Source organism: Lepisma saccharinum, chromosome 1 (assembly GCF_977018435.1).
Source record: "Lepisma saccharinum chromosome 1, izLepSacc3.1, whole genome shotgun sequence".
In the NCBI taxonomy this organism is placed as follows: Eukaryota; Metazoa; Arthropoda; class Insecta; order Zygentoma; family Lepismatidae; genus Lepisma; species Lepisma saccharinum.
Window position 1 is genome coordinate 99,885,514 of NC_139229.1, and position 18,503 is coordinate 99,904,016.

The 18,503-nt window shown below is 39.0% G+C and overlaps 2 protein-coding genes across 5 annotated transcripts in view; both read right to left on the bottom strand.

The window, feature by feature from the left end:
* Window positions 1–2,163: 2,163 nt before the first annotated feature.
* Window positions 2,164–2,742, bottom strand: LOC145984545 (pre-rRNA-processing protein TSR2 homolog). Its single transcript, XM_083118197.1, has one exon. The coding sequence runs from the start codon at window positions 2,740–2,742 to the stop codon at window positions 2,164–2,166; it is 579 nt and encodes a 192-aa protein (XP_082974323.1).
* Window positions 2,743–9,014: 6,272 nt separating this feature from the next.
* LOC145998754 (polyubiquitin-C) overlaps window positions 9,015–18,503 on the bottom strand; it is a 32,515-nt gene continuing 23,026 nt past the window's right edge. For 3 of the 4 annotated variants that reach the window (XM_083135328.1, XM_083135310.1, XM_083135320.1), the window contains exons 2-3: window positions 15,325–15,518; window positions 9,015–12,289 (exon numbers count right to left, since the gene is read on the bottom strand). In XM_083135328.1, coding sequence (XP_082991454.1) covers window positions 9,282–12,289; window positions 15,325–15,514 — 3,198 coding nt within the window. In that variant the 5' untranslated portion in view covers window positions 15,515–15,518 and the 3' untranslated portion in view covers window positions 9,015–9,281. Of the gene's footprint in view, window positions 12,290–15,324; window positions 15,519–17,650; window positions 17,667–18,503 lie in introns of those variants that run through there. The other variant, XM_083135338.1, reaches the window with a different exon arrangement.

Genomic DNA, 18,503 nt, shown 5'->3' on the forward strand with positions numbered 1-18,503 from the left:
TCGAGTAATTAATGAGTGCTAATGGAACCTAACCTAACCTCGTAGGCATACCTCGTCCCAGTGATGGTTCTTGGGGCTACCCGTGGATGGTTTTTGGGGCTACCCATGGATGGTTGACATTAGCCCCCAAAACGATCCATGGGTAGCCCCAAAAACCATTGACGTTAGCCCCACAAACAATCAAGGGAACAAGCTATGCCTACAAGGTTAGGTTCCATTAGCACTCCCATACAAACATAAATTAAAGGTGAAATAACCTGACCGATGGGAGAGAACAGTTGTACGACCTATCAAAAGTCTACAGAAACTAAATTACATAAGTACTTTCTCCTGTAAATTTGAAGAAATCAGTTTCCCGGCTTTGAAAATTTTGGTAAAATTTTTGTTTCCCCAAAACGTATTTTTTCACTTTTACTGGAGAAAGTACTTACCAAAATGAGGTTATTTATACTTTAGGAAGGTCTTGGAAGTGTATTTTCCCCTCGCTTAAATTTGTTTGCTGGTAAATCATGTAATTTTCGACATTAATGTCACTCCAATGCACGAAAGCTGTTCCCTTGATGTCCGTCTACTACGTGAACCAAATTTTTGCGTGCGCTGAATGACGTAACAACCAGTCAGTGTTTCCAAATACGTGGTTTTGTAACTGTGTAAGAGTTCTACAACGTAAATAAACGTGAGTTACTGTTCATCATTTCTGATTACGAACTTGCGACAACATGACGTGCACAGGATCAGTGGCGTGCTCAATGTGAGGTTGATGGGGGGTTATAACCCCCCCCCCCCCCTTTTGCCCAGTATCTCTAAGGCTATTTATGAATGGTTTGAGGGGCTATCCGTCAATGGTTCGTGGGGCTATTTATGAATGGTTCGTGGGGCTATCCGTGAATGGTTTGTGGGGCTATTTATGAATGGTTTGTGGGGCTATTCGTGCATGGTTCGTGGGGTTTTCGAACCCGAAAAAAATTTCTAATTTTGAAAAACAAATTTAACTATGTTTGCCTAACCTAACAGAAACTAACCTTGCCGTACATGGTTCGTGAGGCTATCCGTGAATGGTACGTGGGGCTATCCGTGAATGGTTCGTGGGGCTATTTATGAATGGTTCATGGGGCTATTTATGAATGGTTCATGGGGCTATCCGTGAATTGTTCGTGGGGCTATTTATGAATGGTTTGTGGGGCTATTCGTGCATGGTTCGTGGGGTTTTCGAACCCGAAAGAAAATTCTAATTTTGAAAAACAAATTTAACTATGTTTGCCTAACCTAACAGAAACTAACCTTGCCGTACATGGTTCGTGGGGCTAGTCATGAATGGTTCGTGGGGCTATCCGTGAATGTTTCGTCGGCCATTTATGAATGGTTCGTGGGGCTATCTGTGAATGGTTCATGGGGCTATCCGTGAATGGTTCGTGGGGCTATTTATGAATGGTTCGTGGGGATTTCAAACCTGAAAAAAAAATTCTTTTCTAATTTTAAAAAAACAAATTTAACTATGTTTGCCTAACCTAACACAACCTAACCTAACCTTGCCGTGCATGGGGCTATTTATGAATGGTTCTTGGGGCTTTCCGTGCATGGCTCGTGGAGTTTTCAAACCCGAAAAAAATATTTTTCTAATTTTAAAAAAACTAATTTAACTATGTTTGCCTAACCTAACACAACCTAACGTAACCTTCCCGTGCATGGTTCGTGCGTTTTTTCAAATCTGGAAAGAAATACAATCAGTAACACCAAAGTAGGTATTTTTCTATGAAGAAGGTTGCAACACTGCATAATCACTGATCATGGACAACGCTAGTCAAGATTTCTCCGCCATATCGCATGTAATGCAAGTGAAAGCGAACAATATAAAAATACTCGATATTTCTAAAATTGACATTATTTGCATGGAAAAAACGAAACTCGAACTTGAAGAATCCTTAGGAATGCAGAATACGTAACTATCAATGTGAAAAATACGAAAATAAGGGAATTAGAGACGTTTGGTGGTTACTGAAATTTTAATAAAATGTTACCATTAATTTTCATATTTACATGGAGTAGGACCACTTTTCGTGGAATGCCACTATAGCTTTTTAAACCTCAAAATCATACCGACTACAATAAGGAATTCCTGCACCAAAAATAAAACCAAATAATTTAATTAACTGCAAGATTATATTATTTATTCCTTCTATGTCTAACTACAGTCCACCCTACATCACCTGATTCTTCAGCGGACTGGGCATTTTGAAGTTGATCACCATCACCAGGCAAGTCCAAGTCCATTGGTTCCATACTAACACCACTACTCTCGGCGTGAGAATTACTTGTCGAATCTTCACCGTCAGTGTCCTCATCATCTTCAGCATGAACGCTTGTTTCCTCTACACTTCTGCACTGCTGTAAATTACATTTCGGCAGTTTCGATAACTCCGAATATATTATTTCAGTCCGACCTTCCTTAAAATATTGGAAGAATCGACACAATAACGCTGCTATTTCATCTGGAGAGTTGTCATCACATATTGTATGGAATTCATTATCCATCAATTCTGATAATGCATCAGATACTTCATATGGTCCTAAATTTGAATTCATCATAAAAAGTTCCGTAACATAATCAACCATCCACGAAGCAATTTGTCGACTCTGAGATCCTCCCATACCATGATCTACAGCTAAATTTAATGCGGTCCAGTTGCTGAACACATTTCCTACCACTTCGTGAAATGTATTATTCTTGCTACTACTTGCCATTTCCACTTCAAATTACTTTCAGTGTAGAGAAACAGAAACTCACCACAAATAGCAGAACGTCATGATATTCATACAAGACACTAGCATAGCATCGCATCAATAGTTTTAATGCAAGGCAAATCACCTGTCATGGCATTTGAAGACAAATTTAAATGCAAAACTATGTCCTTCATACACATGTGTTTTACTTTCTTTGATGCTTGGAAGAATAATAATCATGCGTCTACCTTATCGCACAACACATCTACAACCTTGGGTTCTGACGTCAATTGAGACTCATTTTATCTTTAGTCTAAATGTCCAAATTGTTAGGTTAGGCTAGCTAGGTTTACTTCTCTTAGCATAAATAATAAATTTGCATTGTATTTATGCTAATAGAACCAAACCTAACAACGTAGGCATTCCTCATCAGACGTCAGAACGCAAGGTTGCAGAAGTGTTGTGCGATAAGAGCAACCCCCTCTAAATCTTGTGCTTGCTCTCTGGTTATGCTAGTGATAGTAATAATGCAATTTCATTCTGGTCGAGCAGGATGAAAATTTTTCGATCGATGTTCAAGACGAGAATTGTTCGCCAATGGGCATTTCTAGGGGTGTGCGGTATACCGAAAAGTCGGGACCGGGAAAAAATCTCCCGCCCCGATTTCGGGAAATGAATTCCCGACTTTTCGGGATCCCAGCAGTCGGCAATCGACGTTTTCTTCATTGTAATGTCTGGAACTTATTGAAAATTGTTCGTTTTTGCACCAGAAATGCGAAAACAATCACTTAAAGTGAAAATGACGTGTAGAATTAGAGATTTCCAGAGCTTCTGGAAATTTTGAACATTTGTAGGGAAATTGCGAATTTTCCCCATCCCGAATGTCGGGATTTAAAAAAAATTCCGTCCCGACCCAAAAAATTGTGTCCTGCACACCCCTAGGCATTTCCACTATAAAATGTAGTGTCTGCTGACACGTCCTTTTTGCATTTTTTTTTCTCGTCTTCATCTGTTCTTAAGATATGTAACATCCTCTTAGCAGACGAATTACGTGGCAGGAGCAAATTTGACGCTTATTCTTACTGCTGACACGTGGTTGCCATCACAGAAATAATCTAGGCAGTGTCTGCTGCCACGTTCTTTTTCTGCTGGAACCTCAAAAAAGATGCGCGTGACAGCAGACTCGGCCTTTGTCTTATCGTGATTTCATCATGCTATGCATACAATTACGTCTGTAACACATACTGTGAAGTTGTAGCGATTAGTTTCACGAATTTTCTTTAAGATTATGTTCCTTAGCATTCTTCTAATATAAACCTAAATGCTCTTGTAGTTAGGCTAGGTTCTGTTAGCATTAAAATAATATCGCTAATTGCTTTCTACAGTAAAAGGGCCTAAATTACCTGTACATTCATTCCCACTAATCATAAACTTGCATTTCTCTCGTCTCAATCTGCTCTTAAGATTTGTAACATCATCTTAGCAGACGAATTACGTGGCAGGAGCAAATTTGACGCTTATTCTTACTGCTGACACGTGCGTGGCAGCAGACTCGGCCAAAAATCTAATATATTCTTTGATGCCTTTCATTTTATATTAACGTTGTGCAAAATAGTTTGTGCTAATTCGACCAAAGGACATTTGCACATGAAATACATTTAAAATCCATTAGTGTGAAATTAATTTTTGGTTGACTTTCATTTTCAAGAGTGGCGTGCTCCTTTTGCGGACGTTCATGAATTTAGCAACAGTGGCGGCGATTAGGAGGGAAAGTGGGGCAGTTGTCATCCCACTTTTAGACCTCCCACCATGGACATAGAACTTTACTATTCTATGTTATGGATTCTAAATGTTAAGCCTTGTCTATCAAAGGAAAGCAAGCTGTCCTACCCTCAGTGACGTGCACTGAGGAGTAGCTAGTCTAGCAGAGATAGATCAATCAATCTCAAATCTCTAATTATTTTCAAATCACAATATTTATTGTTTTGTTGAAGCCACAGTTCATATGCAACACTTTTTTTTCACGCGCTTCTCGTCCCTCGGTGCGTTCAGCGGCCTAGCTCGCTCTTTCTCCGCCTCACAGTTCCAGGTAGAAACGGGTTTTCTAAGGGAAAGGGAAGATTTCTGCCTCTACCTCTCTTGCCCCTTCGCCCCCGCCCCAATGGTTGAAAGCCCGTGCTTTCAGGTCCTCCAGTCTATCTCCTAATAGGACAGATAGGGGATTGGATTCCCTTCGCTTCCTTTGTAAATCCTCTAAAGAACTAAGGGGAAATTTTTCTGCAGTACTTCTGTCCTCTGTATTTACACTACTTTTTACACGTACAATATGTATGTATAATATGAGATGTACTTTTATCATTTATGCAATTGGAACGTCTTATGTGCAGACAAAATTTTATGTTTTTTTAAAAAATATGGAATATATAATGATTAAATAACAAATATTTGCTCACGCTCTCTCTCGCTCTCGTTTTAGTAGTGTTTTATTTAAATATACTAATCTCTTGGCCTCAAATAAAAAAATGGATAAGCTAAACAATCATAAATACGGATGTACTTATTTGGGCAAGAGAACGCGCTTTCTAATTCTTGTTGTTGGTTTGGTTTATTTTACTTCGCTTTTCTGCCACATTTGGTTACCCATCGCTTTTTCTAGTTGTATAGATTTAATCGGAATAAGTAGCTAAGAGCTTGGAAAGTCGTGAAGGACAATCATAAACAGAGAATTCTAGGCTCCTGATTTCACAGTGCCCTGCAGATGCACTGGGAGGAAATTATTTGTATTTTCTTCTCTCTTCCATCGCTTTACCTAATTTCTGCCATGACGATGAACGTTGATTAAATTAAACGGGTGAAGAGTGGTTGCAAATAAACACTCATGCAAAGGCCAGGGCTCGAGCCCGGATCCTTCAGTAACGAGATCGTGAGATGGGAAAATTATGGAAATCAAGCAATCCAATATTTTTGAAAAAACGTTAATCATATATAAAGATGGTATTTCAAAAATTCAATTGAAAATTAATACTCAGGAGAAATGCAGTTTGCTTTACCGATACCCACGCATCCGAATGTTTAGCGTCTTCTTCACATGTTTGTTGTCGGCCGACCTCATTGGGGGAGTGCAAATGGTCCCGGATCTGTACCCGATGGAGGCATATAGTGGTTCGGATCCCACATTAAACTATAGGTCTAGTCCCGATTAGCCTCTCTGTGTATAAAGTGGACTTAAAACGTCAAATCAACCAACAGTGGGGGAGTGATTACCACAGCACGCTACAACACCAGGAGTTCCGGGTTGGAACCCCTACCTGGACATGGGTGTTCTTTGTGTTTGTCCCTTCACTAATTTTGTCGTATCATCTTCGCGATTAACCAAATGTATAAAAAAGCGAATCAAATAAAATCATTCATTGATTGATTGTTTGATTTGGTTTATTTTACTTCGCTTTCTGCCATATTTGGATAATCGCGAAGACGATATGAGAAAATTGATGAAGGGCAAGGGACACACAAAGATTACCCATTGCCAAGCCGAGATTCAAACCCGGCATCTCTGGCTCAGTAGTCAAATCAAATCATTTTTGATTTTCGAAAGTGGGTGGAAGTTATGTGTACATTTTTTGTAGTCATTCTTAACATTGCAATTTTTCCTGTATTTGACGTTCTTCTTTTAGGAATACTGGGCCCTAAAAAAGGTGGGGATTATGACCCGTTGAGCACGCCACTCATTGCTACCCCAAGTGTCGACGTCACCGCACGTCGCTGCCTACCCTCCAGTTTTGGCATCCAATCGCCCTTGCTGAGTATCAAGGCTGAAATATGACAACGGTATTGTTCATCGCATTTCAGGGAAAAAAATTTTCACATTTAAGAAAAAAATATCTCAAAATATTCTGAGATTATAGCACAGAAAACTCAAACAATTAAGCCATGTTAAGCATTTAATGACAAACAAGTGTTCGGACAGGACCCCCTCCCTCTCTCTCTAGGAGGAGGAGACCTTTACACCACATGTACTGCTTTTAAGAGGAAAACATGGGCGTAACTGGGGACTAACTTTGGGATTGCAGGTAGGGGGGGGTAGAGACTAAGTCTTTCATCCGATAAAAATAGTGTCCAGGATTATTTGCTAAATAATTGTTACATTTGCGAAATCATATTATTTGTTACTTAGCTTCTCAGGTTTTAGGATGTTAACAAAAGAACATTTAACTTTTTGAACACTAGTCATGGGCACTCTTGGTCAAGCTCTACCAACCACTTCTGGTAATCCAGAAATCATTAAAAAATTTTGACAATTTCTTTGGTAGGGTAGCTGCTTTTACGCAAATTTGAGTGATGCTAACTAGACATAGGCTAAATATGAAAAATACATTTTTTACATATTTTGCCTGTTCATGTAATAACACTAATATTGTTAAATGGTACATACTAATCTTAATAGACATGATTTTATTAAACTAATTAATACTTTATTATGCCCAACACTTCCTTGGACCACCCCAAAATACACGCACATATCTGCTCATCATGCAAGTAAGAACTACATAAATTAATACTCTTCTGGAAGATACTTGCAATTTTTGTATAGTATTTAGGTGGTCTTGAAAAATACTTCCTCCATAAGACTACGGGTATTAAGGCTCTTTGGTGGAAGTATTTCTTTTTTATCATGCCTAAACTAAACACACTCCTTCCACTAAAATTTGTTAAGAATCCTGATTGAGGCTATGCAGGAGCTGAACACACACATTGCCATGATTAAATTTTCTAAAATTATGTAATTTTTCTTGTTTATAATAGTGTTTGGACTTTTACTAATGAGTTACTTCTTTCACTAAAGGTAACTAAGCCTCGCGACAGGTTAAGTTTGCAGCAAGTTTTATGTATTAATTCACGTGAGAACGGCACTCAGCATCTCCTGTGCCAATCTTGCCTCAACCCTCGAGCTTTTCATGTCACAGGCAGTGAGAAAATCTGCAGTATTGCAGCGGAACTATATTCTGCGTGCACGTTTGAGTCTACATGTGTTAAATGTTGCAGCAAACTTAACCTGGCACGGGGCTTAGTTATTGTTTGAAATTAATAAGATTTTAATAACTAGAATGGAATTAGTTATTTTCTTGTTCTTGCAAGAAAGCATTATTATTCAGCCACATTTTTGCAATACATTGGAACAAATATTCACCTGAAACAAGTGTCAAGTCATAATCATTAAAATTCTAAAAAAGCTCTACTTTATTATATTAACAGTTTTATTGCTCATGTAAAAAAAATTCTGTCTTGAAATAGTCAAACATCTGTTGCTGTTCTTTTTCCTGTTTTCAGTTGGCAAGTGTGCTCTTCAATGCTGATTGGTAGTTAACTGGACTTAAGGATAGATTTAAACGAGTTTCTATTTCTGTCTGGAACTTAAGACTGGAAGAAAGCTCACACGATCTGGCAGTAAGGAAGCTGGATGTGAAGACTGAGCCCAGAACAATCCGATACTGGCTTTACTGGGAAAATTGCTAGACCAGGAGTCCTCATGAGGTTTTACTGGAAAAGCTGCTGTCCGAGTATGGCATTAGAGGTTCAAACAAGTTAGCAACAGAGACTTGTTTTTCTACAGATGAGACTGGACCCAAAATGAACAAGTCTTTTCCTAAAGTGTCACCACAGATATTCAGATCTGTTATACACTGTTCTGAAAGTTACAGCAGACACCCACTACCTTAATTATCCTGCTACTAGTATTGCGCATTGAGTAATGAAAAACTTATTTCCATTTTTACATTCCACTTCCCTACTTGCATGGTATTTGCTCTACACAAAAAAAATCAATAGCAACAGAATTAAAGTTTAAATGAAAATCTACAGCTTCTTCCTTTTGATGTGTCTGCAGGTTCTACTCAATCAGAAAATAAAAGCACAAGATAAAAATTTGTTGTTTCAATACTTTTAACATGCAAGTTATTTTAAACTGAACTAACCAATATAAAAATAGACTACTACAAAGTGCAATGACAAAGATTTCACTTCATGCCACTGTCATTATAAATATAAATGGCATTCTTTTGTAGTCCCAGAGGTTTCAATTATCAAATATGGCAAGGAAAGGAAATTGTCTAACAAAACTGAGTTTATTGTATTTCTTTTACCCCTTTAATGCATCACACATACATTTTATTCCATGATAAACTTGACGTTTGAGCACAGATACATGTTGTATTAACCATGAAGAAAGCAGCCAAACAACCAACATTTCATTCTTGAATTACATATAATCATATACTAGTCCTATTTATTACAAACATATACTCCAACATCCAACAATAGCAAGTGTGCAAAGTAAAAAACTAGTCACTTTAATTATTGCAGTAAAAATAGTTTATTCCAGATGAGGATTCAGATTCTACATAAACTGAAGTTACAGTATGAAAAATTGAAGTAAAAGTGAATATAACAAAATTCAAATGCATATAATATTTGCAATTAACAGGTTAATACGAATGTGTTTACATTCAAAGTAATATTACAAGAAAACTTACAATTTTGAAAGTGAATGGAATGCATCAACATTAATTACCACCACGAAGTCTTAGGACAAGGTGAAGGGTTGACTCCTTTTGGATATTGTAGTCTGAAAGAGTGCGGCCATCCTCCAACTGCTTACCAGCAAAGATCAGTCTCTGTTGATCTGGTGGAATCCCCTCTTTGTCTTGGATTTTGGCTTTCACATTCTCGATTGTGTCTGATGGCTCTACTTCCAAGGTGATGGTTTTGCCGGTGAGGGTCTTCACAAATATCTGCATTCCTCCTCTCAGACGAAGCACCAAGTGCAATGTCGATTCCTTCTGGATGTTGTAGTCAGAAAGAGTGCGGCCATCCTCCAACTGCTTACCAGCAAAGATCAGTCTCTGTTGGTCTGGTGGAATCCCCTCCTTGTCTTGGATTTTGGCTTTCACATTCTCGATCGTGTCTGATGGCTCTACTTCCAAGGTGATGGTTTTGCCGGTGAGGGTCTTCACAAATATCTGCATTCCTCCTCTCAGACGAAGCACCAAGTGCAATGTCGATTCCTTCTGGATGTTGTAGTCCGAAAGAGTGCGACCATCCTCCAACTGCTTACCAGCAAAGATCAGTCTCTGTTGGTCTGGTGGAATCCCCTCCTTGTCTTGGATTTTGGCTTTCACATTCTCGATCGTGTCTGATGGCTCTACTTCCAAGGTGATGGTTTTGCCGGTGAGGGTCTTCACAAATATCTGCATTCCTCCTCTCAGACGAAGCACCAAGTGCAATGTCGATTCCTTCTGGATGTTGTAGTCAGAAAGAGTGCGGCCATCCTCCAACTGCTTACCAGCAAAGATCAGTCTCTGTTGGTCTGGTGGAATCCCCTCCTTGTCTTGGATTTTGGCTTTCACATTCTCGATCGTGTCTGATGGCTCTACTTCCAAGGTGATGGTTTTGCCGGTGAGGGTCTTCACAAATATCTGCATTCCTCCTCTCAGACGAAGCACCAAGTGCAATGTCGATTCCTTCTGGATGTTGTAGTCTGAAAGAGTGCGGCCATCCTCCAACTGCTTACCAGCAAAGATCAGTCTCTGTTGGTCTGGTGGAATCCCCTCCTTGTCTTGGATTTTGGCTTTCACATTCTCGATCGTGTCAGATGGCTCTACTTCCAAGGTGATGGTTTTGCCGGTGAGGGTCTTCACAAATATCTGCATTCCTCCTCTCAGACGAAGCACCAAGTGCAATGTCGATTCCTTCTGGATGTTGTAGTCAGAAAGAGTGCGGCCATCCTCCAACTGCTTACCAGCAAAGATCAGTCTCTGTTGGTCTGGTGGAATCCCCTCCTTGTCTTGGATTTTGGCTTTCACATTCTCGATCGTGTCTGATGGCTCTACTTCCAAGGTGATGGTTTTGCCGGTGAGGGTCTTCACAAATATCTGCATTCCTCCTCTCAGACGAAGCACCAAGTGCAATGTCGATTCCTTCTGGATGTTGTAGTCAGAAAGAGTGCGGCCATCCTCCAACTGCTTACCAGCAAAGATCAGTCTCTGTTGGTCTGGTGGAATCCCCTCCTTGTCTTGGATTTTGGCTTTCACATTCTCGATCGTGTCTGATGGCTCTACTTCCAAGGTGATGGTTTTGCCGGTGAGGGTCTTCACAAATATCTGCATTCCTCCTCTCAGACGAAGCACCAAGTGCAATGTCGATTCCTTCTGGATGTTGTAGTCAGAAAGAGTGCGGCCATCTTCCAACTGCTTACCAGCAAAGATTAATCTCTGTTGGTCTGGTGGAATCCCCTCTTTGTCTTGGATTTTGGCTTTCACATTCTCGATCGTGTCTGATGGCTCTACTTCCAAGGTGATGGTTTTGCCGGTGAGGGTCTTCACAAATATCTGCATTCCTCCTCTCAGACGAAGCACCAAGTGCAATGTCGATTCCTTCTGGATGTTGTAGTCCGAAAGAGTGCGACCATCCTCCAACTGCTTACCAGCAAAGATCAGTCTCTGTTGGTCTGGTGGAATCCCCTCCTTGTCTTGGATTTTGGCTTTCACATTCTCGATCGTGTCTGATGGCTCTACTTCCAAGGTGATGGTTTTGCCGGTGAGGGTCTTCACAAATATCTGCATTCCTCCTCTCAGACGAAGCACCAAGTGCAATGTCGATTCCTTCTGGATGTTGTAGTCAGAAAGAGTGCGGCCATCCTCCAACTGCTTACCAGCAAAGATCAGTCTCTGTTGGTCTGGTGGAATCCCCTCCTTGTCTTGGATTTTGGCTTTCACATTCTCGATCGTGTCTGATGGCTCTACTTCCAAGGTGATGGTTTTGCCGGTGAGGGTCTTCACAAATATCTGCATTCCTCCTCTCAGACGAAGCACCAAGTGCAATGTCGATTCCTTCTGGATGTTGTAGTCAGAAAGGGTGCGGCCATCCTCCAACTGCTTACCAGCAAAGATCAGTCTCTGTTGGTCTGGTGGAATCCCCTCCTTGTCTTGGATTTTGGCTTTCACATTCTCGATCGTGTCTGATGGCTCTACTTCCAAGGTGATGGTTTTGCCGGTGAGGGTCTTCACAAATATCTGCATTCCTCCTCTCAGACGAAGCACCAAGTGCAATGTCGATTCCTTCTGGATGTTGTAGTCCGAAAGAGTGCGGCCATCCTCCAACTGCTTACCAGCAAAGATCAGTCTCTGTTGGTCTGGTGGAATCCCCTCCTTGTCTTGGATTTTGGCTTTCACATTCTCGATCGTGTCTGATGGCTCTACTTCCAAGGTGATGGTTTTGCCGGTGAGGGTCTTCACAAATATCTGCATTCCTCCTCTCAGACGAAGCACCAAGTGCAATGTCGATTCCTTCTGGATGTTGTAGTCAGAAAGAGTGCGGCCATCCTCCAACTGCTTACCAGCAAAGATCAGTCTCTGTTGGTCTGGTGGAATCCCCTCTTTGTCTTGGATTTTGGCTTTCACATTCTCGATCGTGTCTGATGGCTCTACTTCCAAGGTGATGGTTTTGCCGGTGAGGGTCTTCACAAATATCTGCATTCCTCCTCTCAGACGAAGCACCAAGTGCAAGGTGGATTCTGTTGAAGATAAGGTAGAATTAATTAAGAATTTAGAGAAACTAGGGTGAGTCGAACAACAACTCTGCAGTGCAGAGCACTTGAAAACAGGCTGTACCATACTAGGTTAGGTTCCTGGTGGAGTTTTTCTTCTCCATAATTTAACATTCCCGCGATATATGTCTGCTTTCACAACAGTCAACATTACAAAAGAGATTTGTTTCGAGCGATGTTACAGAATAGTTAATACAATGTTAGCACGCAAGCCAGTCTTTGTAGTATCAATTTCAAACCGCCTGTAGCTTATTTAATTTTTTTTGGTTCTAGAATGGCATTCAAATTTATTAAATATGAAGTGTAGTAATTTGTAAAGAAAAAAAAGTTTGTTGGATTCCAACGAAGTATTTGGTCATACAAGGAATGTTATTACTAGGGAGGAGAGGTAAAAACATATTTTCGTTGCTTCAGAAGTTAGCCATTCTCTGCAGGAGTGCCAACCATACAGCTGCAATGTAATCTGCAAAAATCTTATTTTACATAAAAAATGCATAATTTTACCTTTAGCTCATTTCTATGAATGAACAAAAACTTCCGCATTTTTGACATTCCAGACAAAATGTGCAGTAATTGCCTTTTCTATTCGGGATTCCAAGAGTGCTTCCGAAGCGTGCAAGCTTTGATTGGTTGGTGGACTGCATATTTTTTTTGGGAGTTAATGCATAAATAGACAAAATCTGTGGTAAATTAGGCCTATTATCCTATTCGGGACTTCACCACATTCCTGTCACTACTGATGATGTTTTATTCAACCATGTTGCAAGGCAATTCATGTAGAACAATGTTCTGCAGTCACTCAGCATTTGTCAAGAAACAAGCTTTACATGTGTGTGCACAACAAGTGCAAATAGGAAGGAGCCCCAACCCAATATGTTCAAATGAAGGATGTTCTAAGTGTTTACGTAAACACTACCTCCTACAGTGTTACGAAGAGAACACACAAAAAATGAACACTAAAGTGTGAGTCAGTGTCATTTTGAATAACAATATTAGACCTATTCCTGCTGTTGTAGAATAATAAAAAAATTAGCACCTAAAAATCTACTCCCTAGGGGTTACTATGCTTCCCCTTTCTGCTCCATTCATGTAGTATCTGATGGCTTACTACCATTGAAATAACTCTTGAAATGGCATTTCTTGAAAAGCATCATTTTCCATGAATGTGAATAAACATTTTATCATCAAATTCCTGTTCACTTCCGAAAACAATTTTATTTTGACCGAGAATCAAGCTTAGAAGAAATCAGTTTGATAACTTTTGGAGGTGCACATTCCTAGTGGTTTGGATCCTATCTTACTGCAAGACCATTTCCAATTAGCCTATGTAAACATAAACTGGACTTGTCATATACTCTGGTGCATAGTTACACTTTTTTTGTATGCAACTAATTCCTATGTATTTTTTCTTTCTTAATTTTTATTTTATTTTTTATTTGTATTATTATTATTATTATTTTTTACGTTTAGCTTACTGCTCCATAAGCTTATAATAATCACATATGTATTATCATATTGACAAGGGTTAGGTGGCAGAGCAGCCCTTGGCTGAACCTCGCCCGCTGAATAAAGAAAATTTATTATTATTATTATTATTATTATAATAGACAGAAAAAGATCCCCATTTGGTAAGTAATGGTAGTAAATTTCATGTTGGGGAACATTGCCAATAAGTCACCTCTGAAGCATCCAGGATTGAATCTTACGTCTGGCAAGCTTGTCATTGGCTTCATCTAATGTGATTCATTGCCATTACAATTAATCTACATAAAGATAATAGTTACTGGGAACATTGGATCTAGTTCCTTTAGAAGTAAACAACTTCTCCAGATATTCAACAACAGGGGTAAAAAGGGCAGGTAGAGTAGACATCTAACTTCTTTAGTCAATCCCATTTGTCAAGCATTATTAAATAAATAAATGTATACACCTGAAGTTCCCTAACCATTTTCAAAGCAACCACAAGTGCTAGGCAAAGAGATTGAAAAGAACTAAACTCACAATGAAGCAAATCTCATTTGTGACATTTGTCAGTTTTGCCTTCCTGCACCTTCTAGGAAACACAAACCATCGAGTCCACTGAAGAAGTGCACACTGAAACTTTGCCACACTTCAGATCAGATTATAAGCTTGAATACCTCTTTCAGAACTAAAATTTCTATTCAAGGGTAGACAAAACAAAAAATAATACAGGCACCAGCACCACTTTCTCAGGAGCCAGTTTAATTTATTTTCGCAAATACAGGCTAAGAAAGTCACGAATCCAACTAAAAGGTGCACAGCTTGATTTGATTTTTGTTATTTAGTGCCGCTTATTCTGCCACTTTTGGCTAATTACAATAATGAGGAACAGTGATGATATGATAAAATTAATGAAGGGACATTCACAAAGAACACCCATACCAGGATTAAAAACCTGGGATCCCTAACATTGTAGCATGCTGTGCTAGCCTCCACCACAGAGGTTTGTCAACTACACATTAAAACTACCTTAAAATATTTAGTTCTTGCACAAGAGTGACCTTCCTAAAGAAAGCTGTACTGGTAATAGCATAAATACAGTAGCTATGCAATACATTCTTACACAGCTGTAGCCGGCCCCCGTGACGTAGTGGTAAGTACATCTGACTGTGATGCCAGGGGCCCCAGGTTCGAATCCTGACTTGGGGATGGATGTTGGTCAGAATCAATTCATCAATTTCATCATATCATCACTCATCTCCATCTTCGTAAATTAGCCTAAAGTGACACAAAAAGTGAAGTAAAATAAAGCAAACCAATCATATTGCTGTAGATTTAAAAATTCGGCTAGCAACAGTGCAAAAAATTATAATGGCATGTTCATTATTCTGATTTCATGATACACAATCATTTTCTTAATGAACCCTGTGTAAGCTTATGGGCTGAAAAGTTTTAAGTTACCTTAAGATTGCCCACACTGAACCTGTCTAACACACAAGATAATACTTATGCATACAAGACTTGTATCTAATAAAACTCACCTTTCTGTATATTGTAGTCAGAAAGAGTACGGCCATCCTCCAATTGCTTTCCTGCAAATATCAATCTCTGCTGATCTGGTGGAATACCTTCCTTATCTTGAATCTTTGCCTTCACATTTTCAATGGTGTCAGATGGTTCCACTTCCAAAGTGATGGTCTTCCCCGTGAGGGTCTTCACAAAAATCTGCATTTTGCTGTAATAGAGTAAAATCCTAAAAATTCTGCCACTTGCATTTGAAGTAATCATGTTCCTTTTTAAACTTAATAGTATATGGAACATCAAGAAATTAATACAGCTGAAGATAGTAGCCAGTTATACATGATGCACTGAAAATGCACTTCATTGGGTACATGTGCAACACGAATTCAAGTGTTCTCAAACCTAATTGAGACAACTGGGTTAACTGAATTAGCCACTTAACTCTAGAGTCTGTGACATGCATACTAATCAGCATTTGCGACTGAGAAGGCTAGATATAAATGCCTGATAACACAATGTCTTGAAACTGCAATAGAAATATAGTTCTCAAATATTTATGCCCCATGGAAAATTGATTCATGGGACACTTAACTTTATCAACGACAAATGTTAATCTACAATGTATAAATTTGTACAAACTAAAACTAAACTCTGTGGCACAACAGCCCTTAAAGAGACGGGACCTGCCGGAGTAGCTTTTCATTGGATGATTCGTGGTCAGCATATCGGATCTCATCACCAATGTTTTCTGGCTTTCGTGACTGAAGCCTGCTACTACTTTTCATGTAGCTTCCAACTTGTCCCCAAGCTGCTGGGTCAATGTCCACTGGCACCCAATGAGAATCTAACCCAGGACCAGTCACACCAACCACTTGGCTATCCAGCCCCCCCCCCCCCTACATTTGTATAATATAGTTAAATTCATTCTTCATAAACAATCTCCTTTCTTCATTGAAACATGAAATGGGTTGTGAAAATGCACATTACACTTTTTTTCTCTCTTTGCTTCGGCAGCAGCAGCTGCCATTCGCCGCACAGATATCTAGCACATGTAGAATAAATGAAACAAAAGTTACATGCATGCTATGTTGGATGTGTGGGAGCAAAAGCATATGCACAAGTCTGAATGCAGCTTCAAAGTTGCCACAGTAACTCATTTTTACTGCACGTAAACACTGCAACATGCAGAAGCTGAAAGGACTTGTGGAAGTAATTAGACAAACCCAACTTACTACAATTCATAAATGGCAACACTGAAGCACTTAAGAACATATTTATAATGGCAAGAACCAAGACATAAGCGTAAGCATGTAGAAGCAGGAAATGACCTCCATAAGGAAAATACAAATGGGACATTAAACCGTAGGCTTGCTTTATGAATGAAGTTACTTTTACACAGTGCATGAGAGGGTGAGGAAGGAGTTTAGAATGCTGGATAACAATGGTCAAAACTAGGCTCTGACCTTTAGGTGCCATGTGGATCCTAATGTATAAAACCCAGTTGCCAAAATGAAAATTTAAATAGCCTATACCTCAATTCAACTTAATATAAAGATGAAAAAACTAAAATTTATGGCACTTTCAATTTATTACAAATATTGTTAATTTAAAAAAATGCAGACTTTCACAACAGGATGACTAACCACAAAACTACTACTAGAAGTCAAGAACCCACCCAGAACATATTTCACTATTTTTATTTGATTGGAGTTGATAAAGCATTTTTTTTGCACTTTTGTGCTGATGTGGGAACTGTCACACTACTTGGAAGTTTTGCTGTTCATTTCTATCTTCTCTAGTGTTGGGGAAATTTTCGCTACAGTGTTTCACAAGGGCCAAAAACAGACCACTTACTGAGCTTGATCTTATTTTAAAGCTCACTCCCATAGGCAGGTGAAGCAACTGATTCACTAAAGTTCTTGCCCCCACAGAGAAGATTGTTCATGATTACTCGATTCAAGTGCAAGGAGATCAAATGTTAAGTGGCAACTGCAGGCAAAACAATCTAGAAAATATTGAACTTCCTTGGAAACCACAGTCTGGCAAATGGAAGCATTGACTATTTTTTTAAAAAACTACCTACTTAGCTGCAAAACCAAGAATTCTTTCATTTTGTGATTGCTAATTTCAAATAGTCGTGTGGCAATAACCAGATGAAACCAACTTACATTTTTAAATTAACAGTATCAATTTTGGAATAAATTAAGTCTGTTGTTTGAGTGTGCACTTTTTGTTTAATAACCCAACAATTGTAATTACTGAAAACATATCATTATTTCCATTAAAATTAAGAATACACTTGACCTCGCATAACTATTGGCATAAGCATATAGGAGCATTACATACTCAAAATTTGATGTAGCATATTTATGGGCTTTACAGAGCAGTTACAAGTGTGGGAGATTTACTTCCAAATTTTAGTCTATAGGGCACCAAAAGTCTTTGTAGGGCATCTTGCAATATCCAATGTTTACCATGGTTGCGATACTGATTATTATGAGCATTCTAATCTTTGTTGGTAAGAGTCGTTTCATTGGCAACCATTTTACTTGTTGCTGTTTCTTTATTGCAAAGCATACAACAGCTTCTGGTGGAAAAATAAGCTGCACATTTACCCTCTTGCAGTGGGGTTACTCAGGGTTGATCACACTGTCAGTAGAAAAGGAATGTATGAAAGTAATCTAAGCTTAGATATTTTTAATTGGTGAATCTGTCAGTTTGCTAATTAAGTACAAGGATTAAGTTATAAACATTTTACACAGGATTGAGTGGGACAGCAGTTAAGCATTGGATTCTTGGAGGGAGGCACATGTAAACCAAAGTATAATGTTTTATTTTATGAGAAGCAAAAAATGTCGCATCAAAGTCTCTCAAAGTTCAAGAAAACACTGAAAATCTGTAGGAAAGCTTAAGGCACATGCACTGCAGAATTCAGACAGGCTGGATAGGTTGACTAAACCAACTCATGGATGCAGCCATGACTATTAAAAATATTGTGGTCTTATTCTGTTGTGAGAAACAGATCCATTAAATATTAATGAATAATGAAGTGCATTAGAATATGTTTTGTTTTTAGTGTAGTTTGACTAAAACATTTCTGTTGCATGTTGATTACCATGGTAGTAAATAAAACAGCCTAAGATTTGATTTATTAGGTACCCATGATCAGTTGGTGTTGTCCGCTCCAGTTTCCTATTTA